At 43.3% G+C, this 19224-nt stretch overlaps 1 protein-coding gene across 1 annotated transcript in view; it reads left to right on the top strand.

Annotated features, from left to right (window-relative positions):
- The first annotated feature begins 11303 nt into the window (after positions 1–11303).
- The window catches only part of nlgn3a (neuroligin 3a), a 203250-nt gene continuing 195329 nt past the window's right edge, over positions 11304–19224 (top strand). Inside the window, exon 1 of the mRNA XM_084697319.1 lies at positions 11304–11784. Within this exon, the coding sequence (XP_084553445.1) occupies positions 11304–11784 (481 nt within the window). The remainder of the gene's footprint in view (positions 11785–19224) is intronic.

Raw genomic sequence — 19224 nt, forward strand, 5'->3', positions numbered from 1 at the left:
CTAAGTGAAAGTAAATAGCTGCCTGGTAAATAAAACACTGGCCAGCAGGGGGCACTAGAAACAAGCGCAGCTTACATTTAAAGGGGTGATCAAATTGTCCGTTTTGGGGGGGTATTTCACACTGTTCCTGGTCTCCGAATAGCGTACGTAACATTGGTTGGGCTGAAAATGGCATGGGTGCTGTTTTATGCCATCTGATGCTTCCTATGAATTTGTCCCAGGAAAAAATGCTAGGTTCCTTTTATGGTATGCTCATGAACACAGAGATGAGCTGCGCGCTGATTGGTTGGTTTACAACGAGTGAAGCTGCGGAGCAAAGACGCAACACAGCCAACAGCACTCACTGAAACAGCGGAAGTGGAGACTTAGTACAAATAAATCTATTGTGTCTACACAACACTGTTTTCAACAGATTGAATATATAACATTTGAAATGATTAAGTTAGTTGTTTCCACTTCTGTTGTCGAAGCAAACAGGATCGACTTAGATGGGTAACGTTAGCACTACAGCTGATCAAACTATCTGATTCAACTTAGCTTCAGTTAACTCTAACTATCTTGCTGAAAAATAGATCTGAACAAACATGCATTTTGAATTGTAGATTTACATGATAACATGGGTTATTTATTTGAATGAAACACAGTCAGGAACATGAAATAACGTTAGCCCCATTGCCAATAAACTAAATCATCACACATTCTACCCATAGATACAGGCAGGAAACATTAGATCGCTAGATACAGGCAGGAAATGTTATCATTTTTAATAACTGTTAGCGACAACATCATACTCCAGCTTGCGGTTGTGATGAACATAAGGTCGGAACAGCACCTCTTTTCAGCAACAGCTTCATAGCAAATCCTGCTTTACATTGACCCAGGTTTTCAAAACTGTCCTCGGTGAAATGGTACGAGCAAATGTGTAATTGAGGGTCGGACTGCAAAGGGATCTTCTCAAAGACAAACATCACAGCCCGTCGAGTGTTTAGTTCTTTAGAAAGACTCTGAAAAGTGTCAGCATTCCATGTACAGTCTGGAACACTGCATTCACCACTGTAGTCCATTTTTAATATGTGAGAAAAACGTTCTTCTTTGCAATTGATAATGATAACGACCACCTCCAGCTGAACCTCGCCAAAACAGAACTTCTCATCATCCCGGCTAAACCTTCTATCTCCCACAATCTCGCAATTACCCTGGGATCTGCGACGATGACCCCTTCATCCTCTGCCAGGAACCTTGGGGTTATCATGGATGACGAGCTCTCCCTCACGGCCCACATTGCTGCAGTCTCCCGGTCGTGTAGATTCACCCTCTACAACATCCGGAAGATCAGGAGAAACCTTTCCGAGCACTCCACCCAGCTGCTAGTCCTCTCCAAGTTGGACTACTGCAACTCGCTGCTCGCTGGTCTCCCAGCATGTGCAACCCGCCCTCTTCAGAGGACTCAGAACGCAGCGGCCGCCTGGTCTACAATCTACCCAGACGCTCCCATGTTACCCCGCTCCTCATCTCTCTCCACTGGCTACCCATCACAGCCCGAATCAGATTCAAGACCCTGGTACTGACCTTCCGAGCAGTGAACGGGACTGCACCCGACTACATCAAGTCTCTCCTGCTGCCATACACCCCCACCCACCACCTACGGTCTTCTCCTGCCTGGCCCCCCAATGGTGGAACCAGCTCCCCACCTCATCAGGGACACTGACTGTCTCCTCACGTTCAAGAAAAGGCTCCAGACGCACTTATTCCGGGAGTACAACGGCACTTAGGAATTCTTGGCTGGACCTGATGTTAGTTTCCTTCAGGATCACAATTATTCTTATTGAGAGACTTGTTGCTCTTGTAGGTTAGTTATAACGAAGTTAACTCTTGCTGTGAAATATTTCACTGTTGATTGTCCTTCTACAGGTCTTGCACTTTTTGAGGTTCATGTTGTTTTAATTTGTAACTTGTATAACTCCATGCTCTTATGGGTCTTCCCTTTGGCACTTGATTAGTTTTCACAATGCTTGCTTCATGTTTTGGCTGCTTGCAATGTTTGGGACTACCTCGTTGTTATGATCAGTGACCTATGCTCTTTTGTAAAGCTCTCTCTTGGAAGTCGCTTTGCATAAAAGCTTTCACAAAATGCATAAATGTAAATGTAATTCTGTGGAAGTACACAGAGCAGTGTGCAGCACATTTTGGGGCTTGACCAAGGTACAGACCAGAGCAAAAAAAGGTTTAGCAACCGAACTGACGTCAGTTTGGTGGCTTTTTCAAAAACCTACCGTTTTACAGCTACATTTTTTTATTATGAGATTTGCATAGGAAAGAGGTGTCAATGGACTTTGAGGTTTACTGTATGTCCATTTTACCCACTGAACTGTCGTTATTCAACTGTGATAAAGTAAATTTGGTTCTGCAAACAATGACCCCTTTAAAGGTATAAGGCAGAACAAGAACACAGAGTTACAAGACAAAACTAAACAAAACAACGCGCACCAGCTGGCGAGGCTGCCATATGCGGCGCCATCTATAATCAAGATGTCAACTACTAGTTAGATATTTAGACTGTATCTATAATCTCTCGTTTGAATCCTCCAGTTGGTTTATAATGTATGTAAAAAACAAATTGTACTGGATAATTGAAAATATAATAAGTACAATGCATCATACTGCAGAAGGTGTTAAGATATAATGAACTATATAATAGATATGACTCAATTTGTTTTTAGAGTTTCACAGCATGAGTCAGATTCATTGCCGACCAATGTTTGGGTTTATAATTCTGTACCTTTGCTGCAGAGTTAGATATCCAGTGTCAGTTGAACGCTTTGCTGAAGCCACACACTGTGAGCTGCCGTAACAGAATGGTTTGGAGGCTAGGCTACTAAGTATGCGGTTTGTAATTCCTTAATGTGTTTACACAGTGGTGGATTAGAGAAGGCCTGAATACTGGCCCCTGTGGTTCCTGTAAAGGTCCCCGCGGGCCACTTGAGCGATTAGCTACTTTGAATATTCTTCAGTAGGGTGGTCCACAGGGGGTATCCTCAAAAGGTGGATCCATAAAAATGCTCGGATGATGAGCTGCCGGTGGAACATGTTTTTTGTAGATGTGCAAGCTTTTCCATCGGCATCTCTTTTCTTTATAACAAAGACTGATTGATGCCTCTTCAAGTCCTGGTTTTCCATATCAATGCCCTCTGTCTTAGGTTTATCATTGCAACATGTGCCATGTCCAGACAAGGCAGAACTGGGAGAATTGAGAGGTAGGAGAGAGATGTTGGGCTTGCTGTTTCTCTAGTTTGGAAGCTCTAGATCACATCACCAAAGTATTATTTTCGTCGGGAAGCACAAACAGTTATTCCAGCCCAGTCAGCAGTTTAATGAAGCACCCATTATTTGTGCTCCGCAGCCCCAGCACACTCCATCTCTACAAAACTTAGCCAGCTAGCTCACCTGGAATCGCTCATTTTTTGGCCTGCCAAGTTTCCTGAGTTAAGTGTCCTTGGCCTTGTAGCTTTTGGTAGTGATTCCCACAGCAGTGTTTACTCTCCCTTGCAGAGCAGGAGGGAAAAGGTGCAGATATAAAGCCAAGCAGCAGCAGTGAAGCTATAGTGTTCACCAGCCGCAGTAGTCTTCGTTTTAGTCACTATTGTACTTTAATGGTTAGCATAGTCTGAATCATTGGCAAAAGCGGTTAGCTGTTAGCTGCTGCTTCTCTGCGGTCTTGCTACCGTTAAACCTGTCGGCAGTATCAGTAAGGTGATTAGCAGCCAGACTGAGCTGCTGCTGCCTCTTTGTCCTTGATATGAAGCCAGCTTTCCTGAGTAATAATGACTGCATAGGCCCTCTCTGTCTGAGGAAGAGAGGAAAGAGGAGGGAGGGAAGGATAAACTTGGGGGAGAGAGGAAGGATGATGCAAAGGACTCGGAAGGGAGTTCAGAGAACAAAAATGTAAGACTGGAAGAAGGAAACAAGGATGGATGAAGGAAGGAAAATGGCTGTGAAAAGAGAAAGTGAGGGAGTGAAGAGGAGAAAATGGGAGGGAGTGGGTTTACCTCATCTTGGCCAGCCTCCATGACATATCCAGCTTGCCTGCCAGAATCTTTATACCAACCTGGATTTCAGGTTGGTATAATGGTCGTTACATTTTATTGTACTGCATTGTTTTTTTCTGATACATGTCAATCTCCTTGATTGAACGTGCGGCAACGGTGTGTTGTTCATCAGCATTGGGAGCTTATTCAAAATGCACGGGGACCAGAGAGGGAGAGAAAGAGAGGCAGAGCAGGGCTTTTGTGTACATTCATTATTGATTATGCAGGGGCTTTGAAACTCCATGTTTGCATGTTTGAAATAAGCATGTGTTGGAGCCAAGATACAGAGAGGCAGACTGTGTAAAGGGCCAGAACACCTGGGCCACACTCAGATGGGCCCCAATATGGATTAGTTTAAGGAAACACTTGGATTAATACAGCACACACACACTAACAGGTGCTGATTAGGAAAATGTTAATGAACAAATTACAGTTATTCTTCTTCTCTTTGTTCATTTTGATATCATTGTTGGACCAGCAGCCGTACCAGCTATAATTAGTGTCCTTGTGTGGGGGGGGGGGGGGGGGGATTGTGTGTGTATGTGTGTGTGCATGTGTGTGTGCATGTGTGTCTCTCTGCACCAGTAGTAAACAGTGTGTTAGGTGTCTCTGCCTTACTGGAAAAAGATCAGCATTTCAAGTGTGGGTTGGTCTCTGTGGACAAGCTAGCTCTAAAGCAGTGGAAGTGTGGGATGTTCTCTGTAGACAGGCTAGCTCTTCAGCAGTAGGGGAGACACAGTGAAAGTTGTTGCAGAGGACTGATTTTACCTTCTAAAGGGATCATTAAGACAGCAGGGCTTCACACTACTGTAGCTGAACGTAGCAATTCAGTTTTCTCAGCCTGCTCGTATAAATTCCTGCCTTCCTATCAGTCATCTTCCTCCCCCCTTTTTCTTCCTCTCCCTCTCTCTTACTATGTATTTGTCATTCTCCATCTTGTTCTCTCATTTACATTTACTCATTTAACAGACGCTTTTATCCAAAGCGACTTCCAAGAGAGATCTTTACAAAGTGCATAGGTCACGGATAATAACAGCAAGATAGCCCCAAAGCATTGCGGGTAGCCAAAAACAAGAAGTACACATTGTGAACAACCAAAAAAGTGCTAAAGGGAAGAAACCATAAGAGCATGTAGTTAAGCAAGTTACAATTAAACAACATTAATCTCTAAGTGCAAGTGTACCTGTAGGAAAGCAATAAAAATAGGATTAACTAAAATAAAATTAAATCAACTACCACTAACCAACAAGAGCAACAGTCTAGCAAGAGTCATTGTGATCCTTGAGGAAACTAGCATTGGGTTCAGCAAACCATTCCTAAGTACAGTTGTACTTATCTGTACTATGTTGTACTATCTTGTATGGAGGGTGAGGGGGTAGGAAAGGTGGGTTTAGGGAACCGACTGCTAATGTCAGCGACTTTTTTCTCAAAGACGGAGGAGAAGTTGTCTGCTGTCAGGGTGGAGAAAGGGGGTGAGGGAGGTGGGTTAAGAAGGGTGGAGAAGGTAGAGAAAAGTTTGTGGGGGTTTGAAGCAGAGTTAATTTTGTAAAGAAAGTAGAGGGTTTTAGCACCAGTTATGTGAGAAGAGAAGGATTTAAGGAGGGAGTGATACTTATCAAGGTCCAGACCGTCTTTGGACTTGCGCCATCTCCTCTCAGCTGCTCGAATGGTGGACCGTTCTTCACAAATAACATCCGTAAGCCACAGGCAGGAGGGAGAAGATCGTGCAGGCCTGGTTGACAGGGGACAGAGAGAGTCAAGTGATGCAGTTAAAGTGGTTAACAGGGTGTCGTGGCAGTGTTAGTGGGGTGGGACGAGAACTCGTCGATGGGAGGGAGGGAGGATGTTACAATAAAGGAAAAATGGGAGGGGGATAGGGAGCGCTGGAAAAGTCAGTCACTGTCAGTGTCACCGCTCCCATAACGCACACTACGCGTTGTGCGTAGGGCACCAAGTCCTGAGGGGCACCAAAACAATTTTTGTAAAAATTCAGGTAAATCCATGTTTATTCAGTGTTAAATACGGGAAATGTGATGCTAATTTAATGGTTAGCCTATACAAACACCTCGAACTAGCTGACGTTCTGCTAATGTTCGCACTCTCAAATATGTTAGGTGCAAACTAAATTGAGATTTTACTGTTAAACATTATCTATGCATTTTACAAGTAACTGACGCAAAATACCTGTTACTTTACATTTGATGATGCTTTTATATTTGATTTATCAAAAGAGTTATAAAGGTGGAGAGCTCCTTGGCTGGATGCTTTCAGTTTTAAAAGTTTATATTTATTTATTTGGAAAACCAGGTTAAGAAACCTAAGGGTGGGGCTGAAAGACAAAAACACATCACCTTCACTAGACAAGGTTTTACCAATTGAAAAACGGCTGTTTACTTTACATGAAGCTCAAAATAAAGGCCCCCAAAAATTGCGTTGCGCGCTAGCATTAAGTCGGGAACTCCGTATCTAGCATCACATCAAACACAGAATGTGGATGCATTGGCAGGGCAGCTGTGGTGGCGTATAGGGGCCGGTTCTGGTGGGCCGGTCTGGATCAAAGTCCAGGGCCTATTTTTACTCCCAGTCCGTGCCTGCCAAGCCCTGATCAACTATCCTCAACCAGCTGTTTAGGGATAGATACACAGCAGAGAACCACCACCTCTGAATAGGTGTTACATTGTGATGCTGCTGTTGTGTTAGGCTGTGGTGTTGAGTTATATGTTTGGTAATAAAAAGTTAAACTGGCAAAAACAATCGTTTTTTTCGGGGTGGGGGGGGCATCATAAAGGAATTATGCTTAGGGCACCAAAATGGCTAGCAGCGGCACTGTGTTCTCTAGCACTCCTCCGTCTCTCTATCCCTCCATCCTCCATCAATTTGGTTCAGTTCAGTATCAAGGCTTTCAAACTTGTCTCATAGATGTGTTGTTGTTGTTTCTTTCACTCCATTCTGTCTATTTTTTACAGTCTACCTCTCAATGTCATTACTATTTAATGTCAAGGCTTCCATCTCTTTCTCTCTCTCTCTCTCTCTCTCTCTCTCTCTCTCTCTCTCTCTCTCTCTCTCTCTCTCTCTCTCTCTTACTTATGCTCTCTCTCTCTCTCTCTTATGCTCTCTCTCTCTCTCTCTCTTATGCTCTCTCTCTTATGCTCTCTCTCTCTCTCTCTCTTATGCTCTCTCTGTCTTTAGGGGGAAAGTTGGCATATTACTGTATACAACTTCTAAGTTAGTAGGTTTGTTCCAGAAAACCCTGCATGATATAAAGTGGTGATAACACAGCCCCTGGGTTTTTTCACCAGCACTAGGTCATGTACTAGGTCTTTGTGTGATGATTTGCGCTAGTGTTTATAGGAGAACTGCAGTGGTTGGCTCCAGTCCACAATGTGGTCCGAGTGTGTGTGTGGGCTTAACAATGTGTACAGCCTTGCTTTAATGTCTAATGGGCCCCCTTACGAGCACATACCCCTGATCCTTCCACGCACACACACATACACACTCAGGTGATTTTCTATCCTAGTGGGGCTTGACCATTCACTTCCAGCCAAAATGTGTTATCTCCGACCCCTAAACCCCCCCTTAACATACACATATTTACTGAAATAAACTTCAGATAATAACCAATAAATTGAATGGTTTGACTGTAACATTTTATCAGTCCAATAGCTGTGGGTCTCGCAGGACTATAATAAACATTAAGGTCGGACCCGCACTAATGATTGGACGCCATTTGGACCAAATGCAATGATTAGACGGGCTACTTGTCTTTCTGTCTGTCTACCTCCCATAAGCAGTTAGCCAGCGCGTTCATGTGTTTTGGAGGAGTGGCTTTGAAGGAAGGGAGTAGGATATTCAGGTTTGAATTCTTTCAAACTCAAGCTAAAATTGCTAGGTTTGCAAAACGTGCCTATCCTGCCTTTAATTCTGACCCTAACACTAATTCTAACCCTAAAACCCCCTGAGAAAAAGCATTTGAAGTTATTAAGGTCAAGTTTATCATGTTTCACAATACTCGTGAGGACATTTGGTCCCCATAAGGGCAGTACTTAAACAAGACCACCTGCACACACACTGTACGTACACATGCACACACACGCACGCATTTCACCCCTGCTTTATTTATTACTGCCTTCAAGGCCACTCTAATAAGGTAATCAATATACCTGTTGGTGGAGGATAGGGTACCTTACTTCATGCCATCCCATAAGAGGAGAAGACAGGAATGGAGAGGAGAAGTGTCCTGTCCTTTAAACATCCTCCATAACCATACTAGCTGTTATGGACATAGTTTGTCCTTTGTTTTGTCCTGTGTGCATGTGTCTCCCCTCTCTTGTGTCTTTGTAATTATACTAACATTGTTCTGCATGTCTCTTATTATTATCGTGATTTCTGCCTGTTCGTCAGTCACTGAGCTGTTGCTACATTTGCCTCCGTCTGTTGTCCGTCTACATGTGTTGTGTTGACAACAGTATTATTTTCATTATGGTTAATTTCCAGGAGAAAAGGTGTATAGGTGAGAGCTGCCCATGGGTATACGCACTGTACATAGGTAACCTTTTGTCTATACACCCTAGTTAGCTGGGGGACTTGCCAACTCTTGTATTGGTTAGTTAATTTAGTTGTTAAATAAGGTTGCAGTTTAGGTTTGGGACTGCTTCTGTTTGTTTCTTTCCTTTGGCACCATTCTTCCCCATTTTCTCCTTAGCCATAATATGTAATAAATACTGATCATTATAATTTATTGCCTTGCCATCTGTACACACTAGTTCTTCACCACTCATCAGTCTGGTATATTTTGTGTTATGTTACCCCAAATCTCCGAGACCACACAGGGTGCAAAACGTGTAATGTGTATGACATTTTTTAGATTATGGCATTGACAGGAAGTTATATTAAATCCTGGATGTGAAGTGTGTGTATGGGTTTCTGTATGTGTGTGTGTGCATAATCCATCTGTGTACTGTATCATTGGTTCGACACCTGCCACTTGAATCAGGTGCTGAAAGTGTAATGAACGATAGGTACAGTACATGGTGCATGATTAAGAGAAACACACATACAGACACACACACTCATACACATACATGCTGTCCTGATCCCTCACTTGCTGGGAGTCCATTGTGGAATGTGTATACAGCTCTGGAAAAAAGTAAGAGACCACTGCACCTTTTGCTTTTCTTTAAAAAAATGTTGAGAAGGAAAATTATGAGTGATCAACAGAAGGGTAAAATTTAAGAGCCCTCTGCAATTTTTTTCTTTTTTTTCTGTTCCTCACTCAAAAATGTCCTTTTCTGATGGTAGAGTCTGACACTGCCGTTAGCCAAGGCGAGACAGGACTTGTGATCTTTGGATTTTGATCTGAGGTCTCTTGTAACTTCTCAGATAATTTTGCACCTTGTTTTTGGAAAGATTGTGGATAGTATGGCTCTAATTAGCATAATATGGGTTGTTGGAGTCCTGCCTTTGAAATCACTTTGTAACCTTTTCTAGACTGATAAGCTTCAACAACTTTTTTTGCAAAGATCTTCAGAATTTTCCTTTCTTGATGCCTTGCATGATGCCCTTGACTTTATAACTGCTGTGTTGTCAAGTTCACTCTAATTCTAAGAGCATATGTCTGATTTATTTCAGGCAGGGCCCGCTCTAATAAACAGATGCTTGTTCACTGTAGAAATCACAAATGAGCAATCACATTAACTTTAATCTGATTGAAACATTCTAGGAGACAAAGACTTGCATAATTGCATTATTTTAACTTTAGAGAAATGAAAAAAGCATTTTTGCATGCATTGGACCACCAGACTATTTATATTCTACCACAATCCACAAATATCTGACCACAAACAAAATAAGAAAATTCAGTCATTCTGGAATAAACTTGGACTTCTCTCTCTACGGTAATAGGAGTTATCTTGCGGGGATGAGGCAGGGGCAAGTGCTGGGTTTGGGCTGAATCGGATTCTAAGGTCAAAGCTCATGCATGGAGTTAAGCAAGGCCAGGGCTGGGCAGAGGTTGGTGCTGGGTGGAATCTGAAACAGGGCTGTGATGGCTCTAGTTGGGCCATAAGCCTCAGAAATTAAAAATTGATTGGCCAGATTAGGAGGCAGACAATGGAGAATTTAACATGTATTCTGTGGCATCCTTTTCTTGCCTGAATTACACCAAACATTAAAATATCATGTTTTCAGGTTCCCATGAGTAATTCAATAGTGATTTTCTGTCTAAACTACTGTGTTTGGTTTGTGTTTGGTTTGCATTGGTAATTTGAACGTATCTAGTCCATGTTGACATTTCTTTATTCTGTGCCTGAATTGTTGGTATACTTTCAATCTTTAATCTTTTGACATAGATATTTTCACAGATACAGTACATCTAAACAGGCACATTTACATATGTAGATAAATATGAACTGAGAGTTGTATATGTTTCTTTCCAATAGGTTTTGTAGAAGCTGATCTGTTTTACAACAGTGTTGCCTGTGTTTTCCCCGGCGAGCACTTGATTGTGTAGATTGATGGCAGTGCTAAGTGGTCTGTCATGTGGATGGTAGCTGTTTTATGTCACGGCAGAGAAGGACTCAGAAAGTCAATGAACATGAGCAAAATGAAAATAATGTTAGTACATGTTTGCCTGTCTAGGAACTGTTTTTAATATTACTATTGTCTTCTCTCTCCTTCTGTTTTTTCCTTTCTTCCTCCTTCCGTCCTCTATTCCACTTCCTCTTCACTGTCCTATCTCCTCATTCTCGATACTTGCTTTTTTTCTCCTTCCTCTTCCTGCCCATATCTTCTCTTCTGACCTTCATTCCTGTCCTCTCCTCTCTTCTTTCTCACTCTCTCCTTCTCTTCTCTGCTGTCCTCTCCCACTGCTGTTCTGTCCTTTTCCACTATCTGCTTCCTCTCTCCTTCATTCCTCACAGTACCGGATAGGCGATTTGCCAAGAGTACAGTGGATGAAGAGCCTGACGAAGAGAAAGAGAGAGAGAAAGAGAGAGGAACTTTACAGGACATTGTTCTTTTTCCTTCCCTTTTTTCTTCTCCTTTTAGCTTCCGAGCTCCAGTGTCACAGCTGATGACCTGTTGTAGGGAGTCTGGACTGCAAGGCTGAGTGAAGAAAAGAAAGGAGGAGGCGGAGCAGGAGGAGAGGGTCTTGTTTGCTGAGGGCAGAGCCCCGGCGTTTTATGTTGTTCACTCGCAGTCGCTCTTTCTCACAAACGGACCATGTGGTCTTCACCAAGGAGAAACTGTCTGCCCTCGCGGGATTGGCCCAGCGCCAGCAGCAGTCACCTCACCAGCCTGAGGGCATCCTTGTGGATACTAACATTATGCTGCTGGGGCTTGTGTGTCGTGCAAGCCCAAAACTACCACCCCACAGTCAACACTCAATATGGGAAGTTGCGGGGGGTGAGGTTCCCCTTGCCCAGTGAGATCCTGGGGCCTGTGGACCAGTACATGGGGGTGCCCTATGCCGCCGCCCCAGTCGGGGAGAAGCGCTTCATGCCTCCCGAGCCACCCTCGGCCTGGTCGGGCATCAAAAACGCCACAAGCTTCGCTCCTGTGTGCCCACAGAACATCCACAATGCGGTGCCTGAGATCATGATGCCCATCTGGTTCACCTTCAACCTGGACATAGTGGCAAACTATATCCAAGACCAGAACGAGGATTGCCTCTATCTCAACATATATGTTCCCACTGAGGATGGTGAGTGTGTCGGGTATACAAGACAGACACAACAAACTCTTCTTTTCCTTTCCCTTCTCTGCCTTTGATCGTCTGGCTCTCTCCTTCCTTTCTATCTTTCTTTCCTTCTTCTCTCTTTTCTTATTGTGTGCAGAGCATGCTCTGTTGTCTGGCGCATGCTTGTGTGTTGTCCCTCCATCTTAGCCTGTCACCCTGGCCTGATCCTCGTCCCCCATCACCTCCCTTCTCCTCCGCCTCCGCCATGACACCATTAGAGCTGCCTCTTTTGTCTTCAACTCCAAATAATTATAATTATAATTCACAGTTTCCAACAACAACAGACTAACCGAAATGACCAGACAATTTAGAATCTGGCTGAGAACTAAGCCCAGTCAGACACCAGTTAGAAGGGGCCTCCTCCAGTTATACTCCAGCTACACTGTAGCTATACTCCTGACATCCTCTTAATGATGCTCTCATTGGTCTTGTGGATTATCTGGGTGCCCCTCCCTCCCCTCTGTCTGTGTCCGAACCCACCTGGGGTGTGGTAACGTATAGTTACTTTGCTGCATAGCCTGCCTGGTATGATCTCCTGTAGGGTTGGTGAACTACACTGCCTGGTACACCTGAGGCCTGTGGCATCAGTGACCCATGCAAGACCCCTTATTCCCCTCCAAACGTCCACATCTAGACCAAATTTTACACAAATAACATGCTTAAAAACTAAACATCTCACTGAACGTTTCAACAAATGCTGCAAATTGATTCAAATGACGCAACGAGAAATCTTCAATTTGGAGACAGTGACACAAATTCTTGTAATTTCCTAAATGTAACACTTCTCGTGGGAGAGCCCAACAGTCTTGAAATGGTAAGTGCTCCAAGTAAAATGCAAACCCTTTATGATATCTCACAATCGTATATAATGGTTTAATCTTTAAAACACAATTCACACCGTCAATTGCCTCTGAGGCCTAAAGCTGTGTGGTGGTAAGGGGTCTTATATTGGAATGCATGTGAATATGGGCTTTCTGTGTCCCAGGATGCAGTAAATTCATTCCACCATTATGGAATATTTCTGCAGAATCCCCCCTCCCCACCCCCACCCTGAAGTTACTAAATCAACAGGCCCCCCTTTTGTTCTTGATGTTGATGACTCTACGAAGAAGGGATGCAGGGAGGGAGGGGAAGAGAGGGTGGGATGGAGGGAGGAAAGGGTTTTGGCTCAGTATGAGCTATTTGCATGTCACCTGCGGTCTTTTCTGGAGTCTTCTGTTATTTTGTAGTTTTTTTATTCATTTTACAGTCAAAAGAATATCCAAGGAATGTGCCAGGAAACCCAACAAGAAAATGTGTAGAAAAGGAGGTATGTAAGAAACACTGAGTGAAAGAGAGTGAAAGAGAGAAAGGAGAGAGAGACAGAGCGACGGATGGATCCATCTACCCGTCTCCACCCATCAACCATGGAATCACAGAGCTAATTGGCATGAATGTGGGACCCACAACATGACTTTGTGAGTGTGTGTGTTTGTGTGACGGAAAGAGAGATAGAGGAGAGATTGACAGGACCAAGGGAGAGAGGGGTGAGCTGAACAAGGTGTGTCTGTGTGTGTGTGTGTGTGTGTGTGTGTGTGTGTGTGTGTGTGTGTGTGTGTGTGTGTGTGTGTGTGTGAAGGAGAGAAAGTGTTGTGTGTGGGCATGATTGTAAATATATTCAAAAACAGAGAATCATTTGTGCAAAAATTCCCAGAATGATGAATGTTTCTATGTGAAATGATACACATTTTGATTTCATGTTCTGAAAGTGCTGCACTTTTTTGTTTTTTCCATAATCATTGCATCAGGGGATTTATGTGCCTCTGTAGAATGAAGCAGATAGATGTTTCGGGGGAATAACAGAATGTTGATTGAATTCAAAAAAAGCAAAATTACAATTTCTTTACAGTTACACATAAGTGCTGACTTGTTTCGTAGAGAACTTTAGTCATGCCTCAAGACCTCCTGCCAGCATTTAACACTCTGCCATATTGGAGATATTTGTCAAGTGCGACAACTGAAAACATTCGAGCCTCTGCTGTTGATTACATTGCCACATAAAAGCAGGGGGAAGTCTTCTGTCTATCTGACGATTATTATGCACAATGAACAGGATCACATAACGTAACATGCATCATTGTGGAGCATATACTGTCTGCTAATGCAGTGCATACACAGTACATGTTCCAGAAGATACAGTCCTACATTACAAAACTCCTACATTTTTATCTGACTAAAAAGTCATTTGGAATATGCCCAGTGGCATTTGTTTCATTCTTAGCTGGGAATTGATGTGCTGGGAATTAACTGGGAATTAACCTGAAGATAGTTGGGACTGATGTTCAAAAAATCTTATTCTAGTTATACCATAGATGAACACACCTAGTAGCCTGTGAACTTTATTGTGATTGGGCATGAAAGACCCACTCACTCTGATACAAGCATACACAAACACACTCTTATACACACAAACACACGCGCACACACACACACACCACTCTTCTTTGGGTAAACCAATTTAGTCAGAAACAGACTGGCCCCCCCAGGCATTTTCTGCTTCTGAATTAGTCTCAGTTGTAGAAAATCCAGACAGAAATATCTCCTTAATATTCCCCTCTGCTTTGAACATTTTCAATTGTCTTGCTTATGTTTGCTGATGAGGGAGGGGTTTATCATGTGTTTCCTGTGTTGGGTTTGTAACACATTTTTGTGCAGAGGCAGCTGGCGCTTGGTTACCTTTGAGTCTCACAAACAAAGATAGTCATTTTGTAGCTCATTGGAAAGTACCCAATTTGTCTGTTTAAGTGTAAAGTAGAAGCTTATTTTCATGTTAACTACTTGGTTTTAATACCATTGGCCTCAGTGAATGTGGTTGGTAAGGTTTTTTGTGCTGCAAAAATACTCAAAACATTGCAAGCTTCCAGTAATTTGATTTAGGATATATATGAAACTGTTATAAACCAAAGCCAAAGTAAGTTTTTTAAGTAGTTACATTTTGTCCTTCACAAGGACTGATACAGATTTATTTGTTTTTATGAAAATACATGGTTGATTTGTCTATAATTTAATTCATTGTTTGTATCCAACACTGCAAAAATCCCTTGAAGGAATAGTGAACACAGTGGAGCAGAGTCACATCACACAGAAACAAACACATTTGATTTCAAGCATTTTACACTGTAGAATGTTCCAGAAAACAGGGATCAAGCTCAAGCCAAGAGTATAATTAGCTCCTAAAAATCAGCCAAGCAATCATTTCGTAATAATTGTTGCCAAGCAACGCTAAGCTGTCATGATAGGAGCCCTTTAGGAATAATTATCTGACCCCCAACATCAGTTTGCAATCTTTAGGAGGTGTAGTACTGTAGAAGAATCCCAGGTCCACTATGCGTCTGCTCGTATTGGCTGGAGCACACACATGTGCGCACACACCCACACACACATATGCATACAGACCCAGACACACATCACACTTCAGACCATAGTCCATAGAGGTTGTCAAAAGATCAAAGATGGGCGTGATCGCTCTGATATTTCCATACATCCCTAGACAATTTTGACTGCCCAACCTTTGCCTGCAATGGTACACCTCCAATATACACCGGCCAGCAGCAGTGAGCCAGCCATCTTGCTGCAGTATTATTTGAATGTCTGGATAACAGTCACATAAACTACCCGCTAACTTACTGAATAGCTCTGTCCAAATCAACTTCTGATGCTGTTCTCATAAGATTTTTTAAAGTGTGATAGCACTTTTCACGCTTGAAAGGCCTGTATGAAGCATTCAAGGTTGAGATCTGCAGTGTAAGGACATGCAGTGTGTCACTGAAATTAGGCTGCAAGGACTTGAGTATCATGGTCTATCTCTTTGGCGTGTTCAGATGTCTGTTAGCACAACCGAAAACCTTCCCCTAGTCACAAAATACAACTCTGCAATGCATTGCTCCGCATGTCCAGATAGGCAGAGAGTCAGGCACAAAAATACATAGACAGACACACAGACAGACAGACAGACAGACAGACAGACAGACAGACAGACAGACAGATAGACAGGCAGGAAAGAGGTAGACATGGCAGACAGGCATTCAGAGTGGCAGAGTCTGCAAACAAGCTGAGGCCATGACAGATTGGCATGCAGCAAGAACAGCAGTAGGCCAGGCTGGAGTAGTGTGTACTTGCTTTGAACGGTAGCAAGACTGCTGTTGTTTCTGATCTTGTTAAGAAGGAATACAGGACTGAGGGAAAAAGAGGGAAAAAGAGGGAGAGACTTTCCGAGAGTATACCTGTGTCACCAGCCAGTCGGTGTGTTGAGAAGAATAATCTCTGGGTGTCTCTCCTCTCCTCTCTCCTTCTGTCCTTTCCCCTCTGTCCAGTCATCTCCTCACTCCTCACTCTTTCTTCTTTTCTTCTCCTCTCCTTTCTCTTTCCTACTTTCTTCTACTCTCCTTTCTTCTCTCCTCTACTCCTCCCTCCTCTATTGCACTCTCCTCTCTCATCTCAGACCTCAGCCAGACCAGGAGATTACCCCCCGGGCTGACACACTGCCCCCCTGACCCACCCCCACCACCACCACCACCACAACATACAGACCAACACATACAGTTGCAGAGAGCTGCTGGTCCTGATCCTGGTTAGTCGCTGTCTGTGCTACTGTAGGCACATCCTTGCACAGCCAGATAATCCCATTGGATAGAGCACTCTAGTCCGCTAGATGCGGGAAAGAGGTGTGAGTAGGGTGGCAGGGGGTGATGCCCAACTGAAAGCAAAGGAAGCTTCATGGCCTCACAAAAAGAGGCATGAAAATTAGAAAGCTTGCTTTTGTGAAAGGAAATCCTGGGAAAGGAAAAGTGATCATTTGACGATGGACGTTTCTCAGAAACTGGCTCTTTCTCAAACAGATAGCATTTCAGCCATTTAGCCACCCCGCCAGTTTCTGAGCCCACTCATCAAGGCAGCCAGTCAGTCAGCAAACCAGTCAGTCAGCGCCAGCTCAAGCTTCATTCAGAACAACTTGAGATGCAAGATGCAGCTTAGCCAGGAAGTTCCCCTTTCAGAGGGGCCCCCCCGCAGCTCCGCTGGCTTGCTACTACAGCCGGCCCCAGGCTCACTATCTTCACTGGTCCTTTGTTTACTACCATGTCCCAGATAAAATGAGGAATGGAGCGAGAGAGAGGGAGAGAGAGAGTGAATTTAAGAGAGAGCAAGAGTGATAGAAAATAAGAAGAGACGTTGAGAGAAGCTCTCTGAGTAGCTAATGCCTGCTGGGTTGCAGCAAGTTCACAAATAATTCCAAAAGTGATAGATGTCCGTGCACAGAAAGGCACAGCAGTCGCCTTTCTGTGTTTGAAATGTCGGTGACAGAATGTCTCTCGTGGTTCCATCGGAGCTGTGATGATGTTTCTGGGGAGGATGGCGTGGGTGGCGTCTCCACGTAGGAGAAAGCCTCCATACCCTGGAGCCTCTACAGGCCTCCTGTTCAACCTGCACCCCCCCCCCCCACACTTCCCCCCTCCACTGTGCTCGTCTCTGACAAACACCTTGGTAGGATTTTATTTGGGTGTTATTTCGGAGGGGCAGCTGAGACACAGTGGGAGTTTTGGCTGTCCTTTACCATAGGATTACAGCCTCCTTAACCTTTTGCATTCTCCATCACTCTCTCTCCAATGTGTCTTTCTCAAGCTGTTCTTTCACCTCTACCGGGAGGAGACAGGGACTGGACGAGCGAAAAAGTGAGTGAAAGAGAGACAGACAGGCAGACAGCACAAAAAGAGACAGCAAAAGACAAACATGCTGCAAGACAGGCTGCAAGAAGAAAGAACCCCCAAAAACTTGATCACCTAGGGATTGGAGAGTCAATGTAACAGCTCTTAATTGTCAAGAAGGCAACATTTTACATTAAACTAAGTCCCTCTCCACACTGTGACCTTTCTGCTATCTAACTCCGAGGCCCAACTATTGTTAGTGAACCTTTCCCCCTGTAAAGGGAGAGCAGTTAACATTCAGAGTGCTCTGGCGGTGTGTGTGTGTTGTATTGAGTGAATTGTGGATTTAGTCCCCAGAGCTTCAGAGTTGTGTGTGTGTGTGTGTGTGTGTGTGTGTGTGTGTGCATATATGCGCATGTGGACGTCTGTGACAGACTGAGAGAGAAAAGGGTGCAGGGTAGGGAAAGAAAAAGGGGGGATGGGAAGGGGAACCAGGTTAAATGTATTGTTAGCATAAACTGTTGCTAATTGCCAGCATAGAAGGACCTTGATTCAAATTCAGCTCTTAAACATCCACACACACAAAGTGTGAAGGCCGTTTTGAAAACAACCTGAACCGCGTTGTTTTTAATTCTTTATACAACAAATAAGCTCATGAAATATGTCTCTTCTCATACTGATTTGATAAATTAGGCTGTTTGCAAGTCATCATGTTGGGCTAAATGAGTAATAGCCCTTGTATGTGTACAGAATTCAAAGCACTTTGCAACAGACCACTCTTTGTTATCTCTCTAAGCATCAGAAAGGCAGCCTTCATTTCAGCAAATTTCACAGATTTCTTGCACACACTTTCCTTTTAAAGCCTCAACATCAATATAATGTGATATTGAGTTGATATAGACATGTGTGTGTGTTGTGTATGAGTGCCTTGTTTTGTACTTTCCTATAGCTGTTCCCACACCTAAAGCACAACAGAACCACAGGTTGATGTGAAGTGACAGAAAGGCCCTCTTCCCCCCAGAAACCCACCTACCCCACTCCACACCTGACCTCCTTTTATACCTGTCTTAAGCGTTATTGCTCACTCAAACAACTAGCTAGCTACATACACGGACACATACACCTCATATCACTGTCCTCCTAACAACATCTACAAAGTGTTCAATAATTTTTACGTACTTCGTATTCTAGAATGCAACAAATGGAACTGTGTTGCATTTTCAAACCCTATATTGTATTTTAAGTCCCTCTGAAGCTTTCTGCACTCAGTGACAAATGGGGTGATCACCCTTTATAAGCGCTTTGCTCAGTGACGTCACTGAAAAAAATTTAACAAAATTCCTTGGCGTAGGTGGATAGTATTAATAGATGGAATAAGTTTCATAAGGTTCCACTAGTTTGCTACAGAGCTCAAGCTACATACTACACCTAGTGTTCAGTGCCATATCAAATGGACCAATGACAGCAGTGTGTGTGACTACCTGACCGTGCCTTCATTCTGCCTAAATAAATAAATAATAGTACAACAGAAATCAGTCCAGACAATCAGGTATTTTATTAATTCTGTATGACTATTGAATAGGTTTGAATTGTTAATCAAATGTTTTGATTTGCTTTGCATACTATGTTTTTGTTTGTTTAATTATATTGACAAGTACATTTTATGAAATGGTTTTATGTTGTCCCTGTTTCTTTTCAATACAAATTGTTAATAACTTTGAAT

The sequence above is a fragment of the Hypomesus nipponensis genome, chromosome 1, assembly GCF_054491055.1.
Source record: "Hypomesus nipponensis isolate SF chromosome 1, ASM5449105v1, whole genome shotgun sequence".
Classification (NCBI taxonomy): Eukaryota; Metazoa; Chordata; class Actinopteri; order Osmeriformes; family Osmeridae; genus Hypomesus; species Hypomesus nipponensis.